Source organism: Somniosus microcephalus, chromosome 11 (genome assembly GCF_052327205.1).
Source record: "Somniosus microcephalus isolate GS21.2 chromosome 11, FLI_Smic_1.0, whole genome shotgun sequence".
NCBI classification, from domain to species: Eukaryota; Metazoa; Chordata; class Chondrichthyes; order Squaliformes; family Somniosidae; genus Somniosus; species Somniosus microcephalus.
In genome coordinates, this window is record NC_140997.1 from 210,583,264 (window position 1) to 210,603,808 (window position 20,545).

The window sequence follows — 20,545 nt, forward strand, 5'->3', positions numbered from 1 at the left end:
TCAAACTGGTTTCTCTTTTTCTCAATAATAGTTTCAATATAGTTACATACTTTCTGAAGGGACAGAATCAAAAAGCTATATGCTGGTTCTTTCAAATTGAAGTGAAATTTTTTCTCACCATTGTGCATTGAATAGGCTTGACATTGGTGCAGAATTAAAATTATTTATTGTAGCTCTTCTCAGACATACATTGGCCAAATTATAGTTCCTATCTGTTCGGGAATATTTTATGATTTAAAAGGTTAACACAATACAAACCATGGAATGAGAATGGAAATAAGTTTGTTGGAAAGGTGATAAACAGTAGGTGCTAATGGCTGTAATTACAGTTTAGTTGAATTCTGTTTTTTAAGCTGCATGACTGATGCTCCGTTTATTTAAAATGATACGTACAAAAATGCTACTTTTGTAATTGCTCTTATTTTTGAAATGAAATCATGTAAGGAAAGCTCATGTTTATAAGTGGTATGCTACTGCATTACTGTGAAATTGTTATGTGAAGGAGAAGCACAGTATATAAAACTATGCGTTATCTTGATTGAGTCAAATGTGGTTCAACAAAATTTTAAATTTGAGAAATTGAAAGTCAAAGGTAATATGTGTAACTTTAATGACGTGTAAATAAACATAGATGAGAACTTATAGTTGCATAATATGTCTGAATATTTTTGAAGCAAATTAATTATGAGTTTCTCAGTGGTATGAAATAAAACAAATGATTTTACTTGGGTATAAAGTTCTGTTGAGATAAAGCAATATGTTGTCAAATATAAGGGTGTTGGTATGACACAAGTATAATAATAGAGTTCATGGGTACTATGATATAACAGTGAATGGGAATATACTCTAGAATGCAATGTTCTCTCATAACCACTTAGTAGTTTCTGATTGGGGCTTAATATTTTTTCTGATTAATATACTCTCCCAAAATACGGTTTTCCAATGGGCAGTCTTCGCAAGCAGATGTAACCGTTGGGGTATTCTGCCAAATTGATGGGATTCTCTTCAAGCCGAATCTCAGTCAGGCGATCACGGATATAACTGGAGTCTTGGGGCTTGCAGAATGTACTATCCGTAATGGAAGTTATATTATTATGCTGGAAGGTGGAAAAAGGGTTACAATAAATGTTAAATTTGTCATTTGAGGTGATTTAATACTTTAGTAATCAGATTAATTGCTTGATCCTTGACAAATACCAAAATCCGTAGCTCCCTTTGTGAGACACCTTTTGCCGTTTGTTGAAATCATAAACTATTCAAATAGACAGTGCTGCACAGATGGGTGCTTGCTCTAATTCCTCCGCCAACGTGGTAGTAACTGATTTGGCATGGTTTTATGTAGATTCCAATTGCAGATGCTACATCCTGAATATATCTTTATATAAATTCAAAATTTTGAATCTCTTAAGTTTGAATAATTGTAGATTCCTCACAACTTTGCTGATTATTCATTGCAAGCCACATAATAGTATCCGCATAATAGACCATCATAAAACAAAGTTTGTACGTTTAATCCTACACCATCCTCCTGCTCCTGGCCTGATTCTGTAGCCAACCTCCACCCTTCCTGACTCTAGTCTGAGTCAACACAGAGCCGTCTTGCTTCCTGAATACTCAACTTGAAGCCCAGTCTTGGCCTGCACCTTTTGCCTCATTCTGCACCCCCGCACCAAAGAAAGAATTTTCCTGCAGCCTGGCTACAGTCCAAGTCTCAACCTGACCTGGAGTTGCCTCCCTGTTGCCCACTCAAAGCTTGACATTTGCTTCCATGTCTGGCCATGCCAGACCTAAACCCAAGGTACAGCTTCAGTCTCTGTATGCAGCCTGAGCCACTGCTCCAATTAACCCATGATATTTTCCTGTGGCATGGCATCACTGTAACTCTGCATCTCAGTCTGGAGCCTCCTCCCCTACAGCAACCTCTGACAATGTTGACTACTTTATCACTCATCTATTCCATGACTGGAGGTCCAAACCTTGACATGGGCCAATGCTTGGTCTTGGTCTGTACCACTGATCTAACGTCCATTTCAAATATTTATATTTACTTATTTTTACAAAAATGTCATTAATTTACATGTAAAATTCAAAACTCATTTACAGTATTTAAAATATTTTTCTGTAAGCAGATTTATATTTACAATTTCATACTTTGATAATGTAGCCAGAAATATTTACATCAAATATATAATATATTTTTAGAATTGTTAATAGTTAATATATCTGGTTGTATATAAAATATATATCTAATCATAATTGCATATTATTTGATACCATTTATAATTTAGTACATTTAGATTTTATATATAGTTGCATGTATTTGTACAGATACATTTTAATTTATTACATATGTATATTTAGATGTAATTTTGCAATGAACCTGACTTCTACAGCCATCTCTTCCCCCTAACCATCCATTGGCAATCTTGAAAGTGCAAGCAAAAGTACAGCTGGGAGCCCAATGGAAAAATTCAAATGAGGCTGACTGGCAAATGCAACAGGTCAAACAGGCAGGCAGAACTCCCACACTTCCACTGCTGTTAGAACTAGAGTTTGTAAATCTTGGCTGAAATCTCCCCAGTGTGCTGTATGTGGAGAGTACCAAAAAAAAATTCTATGAATTCTATGATTCTGTACTAAAAATTGGGGAATAACAAATCATTTCAAAAGTATGCCACAGGTCTCTTAGTTTTTGGGACTGATGTAAGCTAGGAAAGTTGTGGGCAATAGATTTCTCTGACATTAAAGAAAAAAGTGATTATCCATGGATTGACAAAAGAGCCATTGTTCTGTAGGTAAGGTGCATCGTGCCCCTACAAAACACCATAGCATAATCTGCACTGAAGTGTGAACTTCAGAACTGCTGCTCTGCTACAGCTAGTAGAAATTTCCATTCTTGGGAGAAGGAATGCTGACAATCTTGTCATTCCCTTCTACAAATGGCATTCTGTTGACTCCTTTCGTGGCACTGTTTGCAGTGGCCATGGACTTTGTGCAGAATGAGTTTTGTTTGCCATCAACTAAAAAAGGTGGTGTGGATATTGGAGGTACATGGAGGCTAATGGCTGTGTGTAGACAATCTGGAGGGTGCTGTGCTAATAAATATAAAACAGTGCTGTGAATAAATTTGTTTTATAATAGTGCAATTCATAAAATTAGCATTGCTATGGTATTATTTCCTGTGGTGAATATAGATCAGTTTCACATTCCAGGGAGACCAAGACAGCCTCACTGCTCAGAAGATTTCTCTGACTATGAGAAAATGAGCAGTGAGCAAACAATTATGGAGGCCGATTGGATAAGGGGCAGGGGAAGAGAGGAATAAGGAAGCTGTGGCTGGAATTTAAAAGATTTTCTTTCTTTTTTCTTTCTGTTGTTTCATATTTGGAGTTAAACTGCACAAAATAGAGAAATATCCATAGGAATAGGAGCACTGATGAAAAGATTTTCCTTCAATTTAAATATTTATCGACATCTGACCTGTAAATGAAGTATACGGATGCTGTTGGGTATGTTCAAAGGTACTTTGTCCAGCTGATTGTATCCTAGGTAGAGGAATTCAAGTCTAGCCAAGTTCTGTAACAAAATCATTATTCTTGTCAGTTTTGTTTTCTACAAGTTTGCAAGCTGTGAAATCAAATGTTTATTTTTTTTTGTACTCGAATTATAATGCAGTGATGCCCGACGAATTACATAACCTTAGAAACAATTCAAAGAACATTTAAAACTCCAGTACCAGCCCTAAAAATCCATTACTATTGGTTTTATAGCTGTTAGGTTAACGTGTGGTCCTATATGCACTCTTAAATTTCCAGGTTTTGTGTACTTAATGGCCCGTATTTTCCGATCGGAGGCTTCCTGCGTGCGGAGGCCTCCGATCTGGAAAAAGTCTACCCCCTTACTCGAGGGCTCCGGAGGTCTGGACATTTCCACTCCTGGGCTTCTCCTCTACGAAATGCACAGGGCCCAGGTATCCCAGGGGCGCATGCGGTTCGCAAGCATCCCTGGGATCACGTGGGCCATGAGGAACCAATGAAAGAAGGGAATCCCCCTTCATACTTTTGACAGGTCTCAGCTTAGACCTGTCAAAAGTATGAATAGAGATCACTCCAAAAACACGTCAAAACATTAAATAAAATTTTTTTAAAATCAGGTTTTTAAAATGAGTTAAAATGACATTAAATTAAATATTTTAAACAATAATTTAACTTTTTGAAAAAAAATTAAACATTTTTACGGGGCTAAAAATAAACTTACCTTTTTTAAAAGTATTTTAAAATTATAAATGAGTGGGGAATTTTTTTTTACCAGGCGTAAGATTTTTAAAGGATTTCTGCGGGCGGAGGTTCTGCAGAAAGTGGAACACTCCATCCGCAGAGGCCCTTCTCCAGGGCAGGCGTGCGATCTGTCAAGAGGATTCTTGACGGATCGGAAGTGCTGGTTTTCAGCACTTGCGAGGTCCCTACGGGTGTGTACACAGCTCATACACACCCGTAGGGATCGGAAAATACAGGCCAATATTCCTTCAGTTAATCTTGGTTTTATGTGTCATTTTTGTAGGCTGACTGAGATTTGCCCAGCCAATATCCCCACCCCACGTCACACACTATCTCTTATATTCCCGTAGCAAAGCACTAAGGATATATTACAGGGGGATGAGATTTTCTGGTCTCCCACTGAAGAGATCAGGAAATTTTACCCACAGTAGCATTCCTTCAGTGTTTAATGAAGGGAGTAGGAGTGTGCAATCATTCTAACATGCATAAGAAGGGGTGGTATGGAAGAAGAATTTTCTACATATTGGTTCTATCAGGACTTTTCAGTAACAAAAAAACAAAATACTGCAGATGCTGAAAATCTGGGGGAAAAAATTGAAAATGTCTGAAACAGTCATCTGGTCAGGCAGCATCTGTGAAGAAATCAAAAGTTGACGTTTCAGGTATAGACCCTACCTCAGGATTGGAAGATATTACAAATGAACAGCATTTACAAAGGAATGGAACAAGGGAAAGAGGAAGAAGGTTAAAAAAAACACAAAAACTGCAAACATATCACGTGTGCCATTTAACCATCTCCTGTTCTCCACCTAAGTACTATACAGGAAACTTTCGTTTAAACGGAGGTTAAATCTCCGGAATGCTCTATCCACCGGCAAAATTCAGGAGTCGGTTCAGATAACTTTTTTTTACTTTTCGTTGCTTTTTTTCTCCATTCCTGGCTCTGCAAGCGTCTAGCTGAAGCTGTTGCTTAGCTACAGAGACGCTTGCAAGCTGTGCCGACTGTTTTGAGGCTGAAGCAACAGGGTTTGTTGCTTCAGACGGAGCTCTGAGCTCCGTATGTTTTAACATTGGCGCTGGTTTCTCCGGCAGTGTTGATCGACCGGCACCAGCTCGGTCCCGTCAGTGCCGGATACCAGAAAGTTTCCTGTATATTGGTCATTCTATTTCTTTTCAGTAACATTTCACTGAGGAATATACTCCCACCACTCCACTCCCTTTACAGTATTATGACTCACTGTACTCATGAGAAGCCAGCAGTGCAATAGATATACCACCTTATCCTGCTGATCCATTTGGGAACTGAATCAAATTGTTTGCATGATGGATTAAGACAATTTTTATCTTCAAGATGGGTTGGTGGACAACTAACTGGGTATATGTTGCCAGTGCTTACCTGGAATGATTCTGACGCATAGAAATTCAGGACCATGTTGATTTTGACTGCCACAGACAGTGTCATACTGGTGCATGCAAGTCTTTGTTCATCTGATCCCACAGCTAAGTGTTAGCCTTCTAGCCTGCATTCAACCTCTTGAATTTCACCATTATTACCAAGAAGCTCTGCTAGAGATGGTGTATTGGTGGGTGTCTGACAACAGGATTTCTGTACCACATCGCCTCATGGGCTACCATAATATTAGAAACTTTATTGGATATTATAAACTTTAGTTTTTGAGGGGCAAAAAACTGCAGGTGGGAAAAAAAATAGAAAGCATTTTGAGAGAATTGTGGATGTCCAGTGGTCAGGTTATACAATCAGAGTGGGGAGTTTACACAGGTGTTTTCCATTATAAAATTCCAGGATAAAGTTGACATAAAGTGTGACAAAAATGTGACAACATGAAGTCGAGCAGAACAGAAGTAAGATTTTTAATATATTGTAGATGTAGATACAGTCCACGCTTATCATAGGCAGCCGCATATATTGGACAAATAACGCTAATCATTTGCCAGTAACATAGGAGCCAATTGCAAAGACATGGCTTATAAATTATTAAGTGCACTGGCTAATTTGGGCAGTTAAATAAGTTCTTCACAGCTTGTTTTCATATTTGTATTTAAATCCCTCATTCTGTGTCCATGTCTGTTTTGAGCCCAACATCCCTCTCATTAACAATCACCTGTTCTGAACTAGAATCCTACCCATAAACTATCTGTTGATCCCTTTCAATGTTAAATTTTGTTGACACTAATCGTGGGGACAGAATTAGAATGAAATCAGCCATTTGTTTCCGTCTCTGTTCCCATTCTCTCTAAAGCATGATGCATCTCTAATGTTTACAGTGAGCGAATCGCAAGCTAACCACATCAACACTAACACGCCCGCTATAAGCGGTGGGGCACTGTACCAGTTAATCTCCTGTGATGTTGCAGAAGTGGTATCACGACCATGTGTAATCTTCAGGTGGTGTGGGGTTACAGGGTGGAAATAATTGGACCAAGGCATGTAGACACAATTCAGACCTCATTTTTAAGCCATATATTTTATCTTCATTTTTATATTTCTATGGGGGAAGAAGGGGGTGGTGGGGAGAGAAATTATACAATTATAGCGTGACAGGTTTACAAAGGCAGTTTCCATTTTGTATGTGGACATCAGAACTTAAAATGTAAAATGTTGATGGGAAGTATGCACAGATGTAAGATTTTTAATATTTAATATATAGATAGATAATTCAAACACGAACTGAAACTACAACAGTTATGTAATCAGTAGTGATTATTTTTTCTCTCGCATACACTTTTTTTAAAACACTGAACATAAACTTTACCTCAGTAAAGCTGTTGAAATTTGATCTCTAGCTTTTCTTTCTGGACTGTGGAACCTACCTTCAATTTATGAGTAATTGCACTGAGCAAAAATATCAAATTCAAGCCCAGACTTTTGGGAGAGGCTAAAGGCCCTCAAGCAAATCTTTAATGAAGATATTAAAAGACACAAACATTTCAGTGAATAAATTTAATCATGTTATTGTGGATTATCTATTTTTTTTAAAGATTTAAAAATTTTATTTTAATACCTTATTTTGAGCATTTCTGTGGCTGAGGAAAAATGGACAAATTTTGATTATTTCATCATCAAACTGACTGGGAAAGTTGACGTACTGTTTTCTCATTTTAAATTGATGGTTGTATTAGCATTTCACTGTTAATAGGTCTGCATAATTCATATCTTCACACAAGTTGTTATGACTAGAAATCATAGAATCGTTACAGCACAGAAGGAGGCCATTTGGCCTGTTGAGCCCGTGCCGTCTCTCTGCAAGAGCAATTCAGCGAGTCCCACTCCCCCACCCTTTCCCCGTAGTCCTGCAATCTTTTTTCCTTCAGGTACTTATCCAATTCCCTTTTGAAAGCCACCATTGAATCTGCCTCCACCACCCTTTCAGGCAGTGCATTCCAGTTCATAACCACTCGCTGCGTAAATAAGTTTTTCCTCATTTCGCCTTTGGATCTTCTGCCAATCACCTTAAATCTGTGTCCTCTGGTTCTCGACCCTTCTGCCAACGGGAACAGTTTATCTCTATCTACTCTGTCTAGACCCCTCATGATTTTGAACACCTCGATCAAATCTCCTCTCAACCTTCTCTGCTCTATGGAGAACAACCCCAGCTTCTCCAGTTTATCCATGTAATTGTAATTCCTCACCCCTGGAACCATTCTTGTAAATCTTTTCTGCACCCTCTCTAAGGCCTTCACATCCTTCCTAAAGTGCGGTGCCCAGAATTGGACACAATACTCCAATTGTGGCCGAACCAGTGTTTTATAAAGGTTCATCATAACTTCCTTGCTTTTGTACCCTATGCTTCTGTTTATAAAGCCCAGGATCCAGTATGCTTTTTTAACCGCCTTCTCAACCTGCCCTGCCACCTTCAATGATTTGTGCACATATACCCCCAGTTCTCTCTATTCCTGCACCCCCTTTAGAATTGTACCCTTTAGTTTATATTGCCTCTCTTCGTTCTTCCTACCAAAATGTATCACTTCGCACTTTTCTATGTTAAATTTCATCTGCCACGTGTCCGCCCATTTCTCCAGCCTGTCTATGTTTTCTTGAAGTCTACCACTATCTTCCTCACTGTTCACTATACTTCCAAGTTTTGTGTCATCTGCAGATTTTGAAATTGTGCCCTGTACACCCAAGTCCAAGTCATTAATATATATCAAGAAAAGCAGTGGTCCTAGTACCGACCCCTGGGGAACATCACTGTATACCTTCCTCCAGTCTGATAAACAACCGTTCACCACTACTCTTCTGTCACTTAGCCAATTTCGTATCCATGCTGCCACTGTCCCTTTTATTCCATGGGCTTCAACTTTGCTGGCAAGCCTATTATGTGGCACTTTATCAAACGCCTTTTGGAAGTCCATGTACACTACATCAACCGCATTACCCTCATCAACACTCTTTGTTACCTCTGGTGGTAAGATTTGTGCACTGTTGTAGGTGACCATTGATGCTCAAGCGTTTATACTGACATGACATACATACTGTGGTAATTTAAATAATAGCAAAAATGAGGGCAGCACAGTGCATTGGAGTCCAGTAACACTTTGCATAATGATAGAATGTGGGTTCCTGCAATTGTTCACGTGGTAAGCACCTTTACTGTATTTCTGTTTGGAGGGTGAGGTCAGATATTCTTTTCCCACAGAGAGGGAGGGGAAGTTGGAGGGGGAGTCATTCCAGGTGGCTTGCACACTTCTTAGTGGCTTGTTTCAGAGATCAATTGGACCTGGAAGCAGCTTTTCTGTTCCACCCTCTCAGCTGGGGAAGGTGTGTAGTCAGAGAAGACCCAATAATAGGATAAGGAACCCAAGGGAACTTAAAACTGAAGGGAATTTAAAAAGAGAACTTATTGCCCTCAAAATAGTTTTACTGACTTGCACATAATAATGAAACTGTGGAATCAAAAGTATGTTATTAAAAGATTACCTTAAAGGCATTGCGTTTGATTCCATTGCTTTTAATACGGTTGTATTGTGCACTAAGAGTTACGAGTTTTGGTGGTAAGGCAGGCAGACGGAGCAGTTTGTTTTCACAAAGTGTCAGGTGCTCCAGATTTGGAAGCTGTGCAAAGGCTTTATCTTCTATTTCAGTAATCAGGTTTCCAGTCAGATCGATTCTTCTCAGAGTTGCTTTATTTAGGATTGAACAAAAATAGTAACATGATTTATCTGTCAGTTTTACTATTTACTTGGTAAGAATATTTTCTCTAAAATAAGTTTCTTACACATGCAGTGCCTTGTTTCTAGTTCTCTTTTGCATATTAGACTTTCTGTTTGACTGATATGGAGAATGTGCACTCTCGCCATAGGGACACATCCCATTTACCTGCGTCCAGAGAGCCTTGGCACAGGTTGGTAACAGCCAAGGCTTAGCGACCCCTAAAGTGTTTTATGGGGTCCTGCTGCAGTTTAACCAATTAGAACCACACAGCTTACCAGCACATAGCACTGGTAATTTTCCCACTGCTTGTCCAGCCAGGCTTGCCTAACCCATTAGGGCATTGGCTTGCAGGGCTATCTGGAGCTGAGTAGTAAGAATCCCATCTCCAGTGACCGATCTACCTACCCCCACCTCCCCCACCCGGTCCTAGAACTGAGCCACGTTGGCTGTTCAGTCTTCAAAAGTGCTCTAGAATAGTATGGATCTGTTTTGGTTCAGCTATCAGCTTATGGAGTTTGCCACTTAGCTTCAATCTTCTCGTAATAGACATGTCATCTTGAAGGTATCTCAACCCTGAAGAGACCCCACTTAACATCCTCCTCTTCACCCCCCAACCCCCCAAGAAAGACAATCTCTACTTGGTCATTAGACAACTGACAAGCATGGGTTTGAGCCCTCACTATGCGGGCAACAGGTACTAGGAGCTACTTACAATTGGTGTGGCGGGCAGCACAACTTACCACAGAATGTGTGAGTGCATTACTGCCATTCTCCTGACTATAGTATGGACACACTATTCTCAACAAACAGTTATTCCACCAGTTGGAGGTGTGTTGCTTCAGCAGTAGCTGCTTCCCTCTGCAACCCAATTATGGTAGGTAGTGATTTCTGAATATATGAATGTGTGGTCTCATACCCGGTCTCCAGGTAGCTCTCCAGTAGCTGTTCTCTCAAGTCTATGTATCCTCACCACTTATATGACAGAAAACTGTTTTCGGAAGGACAGCTTGCAACAAGCCAGTCACTTTCAGGTTCTAGGCATCCAGTTCCAATGCTGTGTTCCACCATCACTCTTTACTAACTATTTAATCCAGGTGCACGTGAAGGGCTATCACAAAGAGGCATGTCTGCCATCAGATTATTTTGTCTCCGTGGTGCTTGTTCTTGGTGCAGTATAGGTCAGAGTTTTCTGTTTCTGTAACTTGAATTTTCTTTTTTGCCACACATTCACCTGAATGCTTGATCCTAGATTTGCACTTCGGCCAAAGGAAGCCTTAAAATTGCATGCCTGATTATAAACCATGAAGGAAAATTGTTTGGACACATGTCTTACACAGCAACGTTTAACATGCATTGGAATTTCGCTGAAATTGAAGAAGATTGAGGAAGATTTTACCCCTCGCTCAATGTAATCCCGAAGGGCTCTATCCAGGTTGAAGTTGGCATCCACCAGGTTCCCAGCTACTGGTGGGAGTGAACAATTGGGACAGGCATCATTTGTAATTTCCAATCAGTAGCTTATAAGGTCCTCACTTAAGCTGTGCAAAGCTGTAATATTTCACTTACAGTCCTTCCTACCATATTCCATTGGTTAGCCTATTGTTCAAACCAATATTGGCCATTTCTGTGAAAGGTAGCACCACAATTGTATCAGAAATGCCCAGTATAGACACTTTAAGACCATCTCCTACGATGCTATCCGACACATCATTGATGAAGACATTGAGTTGGACAGGTGACTATGAACAACCTTGCCCCACTACTCTTTCAAGAATAATGGATCAGTGAGTCGCTCTATCTATTCCTGCATGGATTTTGGAGCTGGAGCACACTTCCTGAATAAAATCCAAAATTCTGTCATGTACTCCCATAGCTTCCTGCTTTTTTGAGGCACTAGACCAAAAGCCTTATGAAAATCAATGGAAGAAATGTAAGTGGATTTCCCTTGAGCCTTGCAGTGTTCCATGATCTCAGATAAAGCTACAACCTGTCCTACACATTCCTCAGGAGAGCAAAATCTAGGTTTTTTTCCCTTTCTGATTACTTTGCAGGTTTCCAAAGATTCCCATATATATGCTGCAACAATCTAGAAACCCACCTTAAGAACCACAAATAATCAGTGAGATTCCTCAGTCATTTTTGGTCTCACTGGTATCCCTTTCATGTTGTTTTGCCTGATTGATGATACATAATTAAGCAGGTAGAAAAATACTATTATAGAATTAAACAATTATGTTTTACTTGTCCATCAACATTGCAAAATTTCTTGTATTGTTAAACTATTTCTCTCCTATGGTGTTGGTGTCTCTACTGTGCAGTTACAGCAAATATCAAAATGTACTCACGGAAATCAGCAAAATCTTTTACAGCGACCTTTTTAATCATGTTGAACCGTGCATAAAGGTACGATGTTTCTTTTGGCAAAATTGGAATTGCTTCAATATTGGTCTCATCACAGTACACAGAACCAGTTAGGCAAACACACAAAAGGCAAGTTGGCATGTCTGAAATACAGATAGTTTCCATTAGTAGGTCTTCGATTGCCCTAATGCATTATCATTCTTATTAATAGCCTCTTTGACACATTATCGATGAGGTCTGTGTCTACTTCCAGATTCTCTTTGATGATGTGCCTGCTGTTGGATACTTTGACCTGATCCACAGCCTCGTCGTCAGGTCTGTGTAGAATCAAAGAATGGAAGAAAAATTGCTGCAGCTACTATTGTCTGCATCCCAGAAATCAACCCATATTTCAACAACCATCACGCTCTCAATACAGTAATCTCTGGGATTTATATATTTTTAAATTGGGCAAATTAGTCAAAGATTGCAACAGTGCGAATTATGGATTTTTTAAAAATTACCGATACAACAAAAGGAAATTGCACTTTACAAAAGATTATGGTTATGGAGTTATATATTTGGCTGTGGTTTGAATTCACTTACCATGTTGGAGACATAGAATAATGTACCTCATTTATGGGTTCCCTATGACTTCTGTGCCATGTTAAAAGCTCCTAGTCCAATTGGGCATCGAGGTGGGAGAGGCAGTGGCCTAGGATTTCCTAATTTTAAAGTGTTAGCATTGGTGGTACATCCAGTGTCTGCAAACAGTCTTATTTGGTCAGTTTTGTGGCTGCTTGCTTAAACTTTAGGTGAAGTTATGATATTACACCTGAGTGGTTTATTGGGATGTGGATTATTAAGAGAGCACTGTGTTTGTCCAGTTACTTGATTTTGTTGTCATTTAAGATTCGGGCTGTTGCAGCTTGCATGTTATTTCACCTCTGAGATTGAACAGTACGGACTTCATCATCAGAAAACAAATCTGGACAATATCCAAAGTTGTACATGAACGATGAATTCAAACTGTGTGCCAAGTTTAAACAATCTCATCGAGGTTTCTACCATTACCTTTTTGTAGGAAGCAGGAATATTGTAATATTTAAATGGAAACGCTATACACTGAGTAATGGGAGAGAAAATAAGTTAGTACTCACCAATAGGTGGATCATCTGGTTCTGGTGTTGGGGACTTGATATGGCCCGTGTGTTCTATTTCGTGGTTTGTGTCGGCATCAACAAGCACGGGGATGATCTTTTCTTCTAGCTTTCAACAAAAAAAATTATATATTTTTTGATCAAATTTGCAATTTTGTTTTTTTCTGTATAATAACATTTACACCAATAACAAACTACATTCAGATTACACCCTCAGCACCACAATAAGTTCCTACCAATGACACTGTGGGTACACCTAGCATTTGGTTAGTGATTTTCTATAGCACTAGCTGAGATTAGAAAAATCAACAAGTTCATGATCATAGGTATGAGCCCATGTCCTACCACCCTGTGATGCCACGGTCTGGTACTCATTCTGCGTCACTATCTCCTTCATTCTCATTTTCTTTTCTATTAACTAACTCATCATGCAATTGTTTTCTGTCTCATGTTATAATCATCCTTGTTTACTGTACAGGATGAGGGAAAAACAGCTCTGCTGGATTACAACATTATAGCAACTTTCTTGAGTCCAATCAATGAAGCTTAGATTACACCACAATTCGCCCCCGACTTCCCGATTTCGATGCTTGTGTGCTGCCTTGCTCACTGTGGGACAAATAGAGTAACAAAGAACATTACCTATCAATGCTAGGTAATTGCATCGTCCTTTTTAGGAGTGATACAATAGTGAAGAATAGTCTCCATGCTTTCGGTCTAGCAATACCACAGAACCTGCAGAGATTGAAGTGGGTTTCTTTCTGCGATGTGCTCACTTCTTATTGAGATTTCTGAGACAGATGCTGAACTCACTGGGCCAGTGCAAAAGATCCAGAAATTGTGATAGTTCTGGTGTAAAGCTGGCTCTGAGTGCAAAGCTATATGTAGTAGGTCATATTCGATCTCAAATTATTATGACAGATGGAAACAGTTCATAATTGTAATAAAAGCTTAGCACCTACCCCAAGTAATCTAAGTAATCTAATCATCGAGCTGTTGCATATAATTTACAAAGTGCACACACATTAGTAATCGCAAGTGTCTGAATATGTTAGATTGTCACAAGACATTGTAATGTTTTGCAGTAATGCAAGTAAGAGGTAAGACGAGTGACTCTACAGCCCATTCTCGCTCATGCTACAGAATGCACAAGTAATATCAGTTTATGTTTTCATTCTTCTTCATTCAGAATACTGCACTTGATGACTGGATGAATTAGACATCACTAGGTGAACTGAGGACGCAGGAATGGCATCCTCTGGCTAGCCTTTCTGTAGCCCAAGGTGCTTATTTGCAGCATCATAGTGAACAGAATTTGGTTCACACCATCTTAATTATAGTACTGTAGTAGATCTGGTGCACCATTGTAGTTTTGGTGTCTGGTTGGGTGTGCCATTGCAGCCGATTGCATCTCACCAACTGAGTATAACAATATTACCTGTTGTCTGCTCCACCTTTCTGAGTAAGCAGAGTCTCTTTAAGACTGAGTTGGCTCCAAAACATTCCTGGAGATCGGAGGTTGGATGCTCCATGGCAAGCTCAGTTATCCAGAACTTAAGTCAAGCAGATCCTCAGTCTTCCAGGATGCTATTTCTGATTGACAAGCTAGCGTAATTTATTAATGGGCCTTGGAGGACGGACCTAACACTAAAACTGGAATTCTTCCCACTCATCTCTAAATAATCACCAAGCCAATTCTTTGAGCGATGCATAAACTTGGCTTGTATTCCCTTGAGTATAGAAGATTGAGGGGTGTTTAACATGTTTAAAGGATTCGGTAAACTATTTCCTCTGGTGGGGGCATCATGGTGGGTCATTCAGGAACAAAATCGGGAAGCACTTTTTCACACAGAGGGCAGTAGAAATCACAAGTAGCAGAAAAACTTCCCCAAAAGGCTGTGGATGCAGGGACAGTTGGAGCTTTCAAGACAGATCAATAGATTTTTGTTAGGTAAGTATTAAGGGATATGGAGCTAAGGCGGGTAAATAGAGTTGAGGTACAGATCAGCCATGATCTAATTAAATGGCAGAGCAGGCTCAAGGTGATGAGTGGCCTACTCCTGTTCTTATAACGATGGTGTTCTTGGCTAAGCAGGCAGTAGAAAGCTTGCCAGTGGTCTTTTCCAGTAAGCTGAGGGTTGTTAGCTGATTAAGCTCCAGAGGTAGTCCTTCGCACACATGGGATCACTAAGGCCTTTACTCTTGCCAACTTGTACGCTGATGGCACCCAGCTCTACCTCTCTGCCACTCTCTTGATCCCTCCATTGCTTTGTGCTGTCAGACTGCTTGTTTGCCATCCAGTCTTGGATGAGCAGCAATTTCCTCCTGCTAAACATTGGCCTTACCACAAACTTGCCACTAACTCAATTCCCCTCCCCGAACACTGTGTCAGGCTTCACCAGACTGTTCACAACATCAGTGTCCTATGCGACCCTGAGCTGGGCTTTCGACCCAGTATCCTCCCTGTTACCTATTTGCACCACCGTAACATCGTCCGCCTACCTGCCAACCCCAGCAATCTGCCGCTGAAACCGTCACCAAAGCCTTTACCACCTCTAGATTGGACTATTTGAATGTTTTCATTGCCAGCTTCCCATCCTCCACCCTCTGTAAACTTCAGCTCATGCAAAACTCTGCTGCCAGTGTCATACCCTGCATCGAGATTGCTAGCTTCTGATCCCCGAAAGCCTTGATTTAAAATTCTTTAAAATACTGCACATACTGAGCTTCCACCCACATCCAATTATGTAACCAAACCTTCTGCCTTCTATCTCTGCATCATTGCCTACCTCCATTCTCTATTTTTCTACTTTTGACATTGAACCCTTGGTCAAGGCCTTTATCAACTCAAGGTTTGATTTGTACACCCCTGCACTCTGGAACTCCCTCCACAGATCCTGTCACATTGCCACTTCCTTCCCTGGCTTTTAAATGCTGCTTAAAAACCCTCATCTTTGACAGTCGCTTTTGTTCCCATCTCTAAATTTTTCTACTCTCCCTTTCTTTTTCCATCCACCTTTTTATTTGTCCATCTTGTAATGTCTGAAGGGCTATTGTTGTAATACAAATTGCATTTTTCAAGAAGATTGAGCCAATTGGAGAATGGCAAATATGTTTAATGTAGATTAGTGTTACAGGAAACACAAATGTGTAGAGTACACAATTAAGGGATCTCCACTAGCAAAGAAAGGGAATCGGTTTGATTATTGAGCATTTACAAAATAATTTCCAGTTAATGTGATGTTATCAGCAATGTTGACGAAATACAATAATGTGCGTCAAGGGCATTTAAAGGACTGTAAATTGAAACAAGTTATTTTAACCTTGTACTGTTCATTGGTGAAGCTATATGTGAAATACAATGTGCCGTTTTGGGCACTCCACCTTAAAAATAACACTGATACAGTGGAATGGGCTCAGAAAAGAATGATCAGGATGATTCACCAAATTGGGGAGGTATAGTTAATACTGAAGACGACTGCATCAATCTACAAGAAGATGTTAATAAACTTGAAAAATGGGCGTGTAAGTGGCAAATGAATTTCAATATAGATAATCCAGTAAGGAATTCAAGAGCAACTTCTTTACCCAGAGAATGGTTAGAATGTGGAACTTGCTACCACATGGAGTAGCTGAGGTGAATAGCATAGATGCATTTATGGGGAAGCTAGATAAGTGCACGAGGGAGAAAGGAATAGGAAGATATGCTGATGGGGTGAGATGAAGTAGGGCGGGAGGAGGCTTGTGTGCAGCATAAACGCTGGCATAGACCAGTTGAGCCGAATGGCCTGTTTCTGTGCTGTCAGTTATATGTAATATGCAATTCTGAGGCTTGGGTCTCTTAGATTATGAGCAATTGAACTCGTTTTCATTAGAGTAGAGAAGACTGAGAGTGACGTGATCCAGTTTATTGAAGCAGTGAAAGTAATGAATAATGCAAATATTATTAGCTTATTTAATTTAGATTATGAGTGCAGAACTAGAGGACATGAAAATAAAAGAAAAGGAATAGAGTAGCCTTTGGTGAGTCGCCATCAAATCCTTCAGCTAAGTGGCTATGGACCGATTATGTGAGCTTCACTTTTTGTTGTGAAGGAGATGACTCAGCACTGAGTTTTCCCCTAGTACTTGCACTCCGTCGTTGGGCATCATAGTCTGGAAGGTCACCAATCCTGATTGAGGGCGTTGCTGACATGCTATTTGTCCTGAAGGAGCTTGCCTTTAATAGGTGCCTGGAGAGCTTGCTAGTTTTGGTCTTTCATTCAGTACATGATATTGAAGCCACATGTGTAGTCCACTGCTATTTCACCATCTGCAGATTGGCTGTGTTTAGTTAGACTGGGCTTTGTTGTCTAGAGGCAAGGTTGTTAAGTAAAATATTAAAACGAGTACCTAATTGTCTGCGATTCTGGTTTTTGGAGCCTTATTTCCTTTATCTTTTGAAAAGAGTGACATTAAAAATTTACATTTCTAGGGTTAATATTTATCATCTGTCTAAGCTGTTACATTATGATATTTTCCTCTTCATTTTCAATTTTAATGACCCGGATTTTGCGGTCAGGTGCGAAGGGATGCTGCTCTACGTTGACCTCGAAGAAACTTGCCTACAATGATTTAGCGGGCTCTGTGGCGTCAGTTTCAATCTGGCGACATCTATAGGGGATCTGTGTCGCCCAGCAACAGTGGTGTTATCTAGCAGACTGAGCAGCCAATCAGATTGAAGAATTCTCGCAAACCAGGAAGTAAAAATCACTGATTATCATTCACTTTTCATTCATTTTACAGAAAGCAAAATAAAGATTGGGACATACACGTGGGATTAAGATAGAAGCTGAAATATCAAATAAACTTAAAAATTAAAAAAAAATAATGTTTATTACTTTAAAAATCTATGGTGTATCATGGAATGGAGGGAATGACACTCCACAGTTCCAAGATTAGTTTTTCAGGGTCAGAGAGATTGTTCAGCAGTAATTATGACTTAGTACACCATTAAAAACTCAGTTACAACTTATTCAACAAGGCGTAACTTTCTTCAGTGGTTTTTACAGCGAGAATAGTGCGTAAAAGGTTAAAGTTTATGTCAAATCACTGATTCTGTGTTGATTGTATCTGTGAAGATGTGCAACAGCGCACCCCGTGGAGGAGCAGGGTATCACTGACAGCAACTTTCTGCGTTTAACTGTTCATCTGTGGACGCCAGAAGCTGCTGTCAGTTTTACACAGTGATGATGGCAAGCGCCGACAGTTTCGCCATCATTGCAACCGCAAATTTCGGGCCATTGAATCAGTTGGGGACGGATATAATTGTCACTTAACAACAAAACGAAAATAATTTTACTTATACATTGTTTTAGCCTGGAAGAGGTTTACCCCTCACATTCTTTCTCCTCTTGAGCAAAGGCTGATGAATTATTGCAATAGCTTATATATGTTGATAAGCAACTTTAGTACCATATTGTGTGCAAGGAACTTGAGAAAGGTACATGGAAGTGCCTTATTAAAGGGAAAGTAATGACTATTGGTACTTATGATTGTTCATACAATCACTGAACAAGGTATTAAATATAGGTATAATTTGATGTGCATGTAATCCTATATCCATGTGCACCAGTCAATAATCAATTGCTGTTAATAATAACTAACATCCAGATCTTTCTCATCACGGTTTGTCTGTCAAATTAATTTGTAAATATATAATTACGTACTATTTAATAGCTTTCAAGTTTTCCCCTTTTGTGAAATTTTTTTTTGAAAAGCAATTTTTGCTTTATAATTCAAATATCACTAACTCTTACAAGCAGCTGTTTTTATGACAAACAATTTTAAAGCAATAGTATTTAATTTTGCAACTCAAACTCAGTCACTTTTTTATAAGTATTTTATTAGTAATGTTAAGATTCTATATAAAGTCTTATTGCATTCTGTGTGTTTAACTGCAAGATAATAACATTCATTAATGTCATTATTATAAGTAGTATTTCTGTTCCATGTGTTATGTCTTATTATACTAATTGCAGATTTAAATGTGAGTTTCCTTATAAGATAGAATCAAATCATATTTAAATCTTGTAGATGCCTAAAGAATGTTAAACCGCATTACCTTTGCTTGTTTTATTTCTTGTGGCTCATCTTCATGTTCGTAAGTTGTGTCTGCACCAAAAGATTCCAGTTCCAAATCATACACGTGAAATTGATGTTCCTTATTAGCTGGTGCTGTGAATACTAATTCTCCAAATATAACTACAAAAAGTATAGGACACACACAATTCATTTTGGACTGAAGACCAAGAAAAATAAGTTCTGAGAAAAATTGAAAAGCTGAAATACTGGATAGAACAGTGCCTTGCTGCCTAGACGTAGGATCTGTCAAATCGGTATTTAAAGCTTTCACCAGCTGCTGCCAGAAGTTTGAGAAGAATGAGACTGCGTGATGTGCCTTAACTCCCTGAACTCCTTTCTTAGTTATAGTTGGAATAGCAGTCACAGTTCATAGAGCCCTTAGGCAAATTCTTAACCCGTCAATAAGAAGCTCATTACGATTGTAGCTAAACATTATTGCAAACAAATATTTCAGTGCTATTGTGGATGTGTTTTTAATCAACACATTTTAATTGTGCTTATCGTACTTACTGATTTCAATCTATTTTGCTTACTTAACTTGAGTAACATTGGGGCTGATTTTGACTTTTGACAGCTAACTGACAGAGAGCGCTGGGCACCCACGGTATTTGAATTAGGCAGGCAAGCTGCGGACGCCAAACAGGCACCCCAATGCAACTCGCCACATGTTGGCCTCAGGAATGTTGGTCAGCAGGGGGTAGGCGATGCTGAGGAGGGGCGTTGCCAGGCCACCAGTGACCTGCAGTATTTTTGTAGAGCCAAGAGCTGCACCCCTGCGTCTTCTGGCTTTGCACCCACCCGCCCCCCCCAAATTTTAATTTGTCTGGCCATTTCCTGAATGGAACGCCTGTAACGCATGAACAGAGTGTCTGTGTCATGAGCTCTACCCATGTGTAACTTAAAATTGCAATCATGGTCTCCTTCACCAGAAACTTGCTTTGCATGAGAAAGAAGGCTGCCGCTCATTTCAGGCAGACGCTTTGACCACCTAGCGGTAAGCCCCTGTGAAAGGCGCAGTGGGCCGATTGTCGGGGTTAAGTGGGGTGGTAAGGCTACTGACCCCATTTCTAAGCCCTTACGACTTATTAATGCCGATTTTCCCAACCAAAATTCGGCCCCATTGACTTTTCAAATGTATAAAATAGCCTAGACTAAATCTTCAGAAGTTCAGACTATTACTCCAGTTAAGTGCATGCCAGCCTGCTATACTGATCATTTTCTGTGTTAAAGGCCATTACTTTTATGTCTGTCAGACAAACTTCTGAAGAGCATGAAGGAAATTTATGATCTCCTTGACTAATACGGCTAGGTTATGTTGATGACATAGATACAAAGCCAGTTTTGAAGCAAATCCCAAGCAGATTGAACTTCCTCTCTCCCCTAAGAAAAAGAAAATTGCAATCATGATGACTCTCGTACTGTTATTGGCCTTTAAGCAAAAGGATTGTAGTCACAATATTCAGAGTATTTCC

At 39.6% G+C, this 20,545-nt stretch overlaps 2 protein-coding genes across 3 annotated transcripts in view; one reads left to right on the plus strand and one right to left on the minus strand.

Annotated features, from left to right (window-relative positions):
- The window catches only part of cenpp (centromere protein P), a 333,753-nt gene that overhangs the window by 87,432 nt on the left and 225,776 nt on the right, over positions 1–20,545 (plus strand). The window lies entirely within an intron of this gene.
- ogna (osteoglycin, paralog a) lies at positions 150–19,381 on the minus strand. The gene is made up of 6 exons (XM_086001806.1): positions 19,054–19,381; positions 12,951–13,059; positions 11,796–11,954; positions 9,217–9,419; positions 3,481–3,576; positions 150–1,097 (listed from the first exon to the last, which is right to left on the minus strand). Exons 1-6 carry the CDS (start codon positions 19,222–19,224, stop codon positions 912–914), a joined length of 924 nt encoding a protein of 307 aa, XP_085857932.1. The 5' UTR covers positions 19,225–19,381; the 3' UTR covers positions 150–911.

Excerpts from the sequence above, each read along its gene's own strand:
- ogna (XM_086001806.1), bottom strand. The coding sequence starts at position 19,224 with ATGAATTGTGTGTGTCCTATACTTTTTGTAGTTATATTTGGAGAATTA. Across the intron at positions 13,060-19,053 it reads AAGAAATAAAACAAGCAAAG|CTAGAAGAAAAGATCATCCC; the intron begins GTAATGCGGTTT and ends TTTTGTTGAAAG. Across the intron at positions 1,098-3,480 it reads TCCGTATACTTCATTTACAG|CATAATAATATAACTTCCAT; the intron begins GTCAGATGTCGA and ends TCCACCTTCCAG.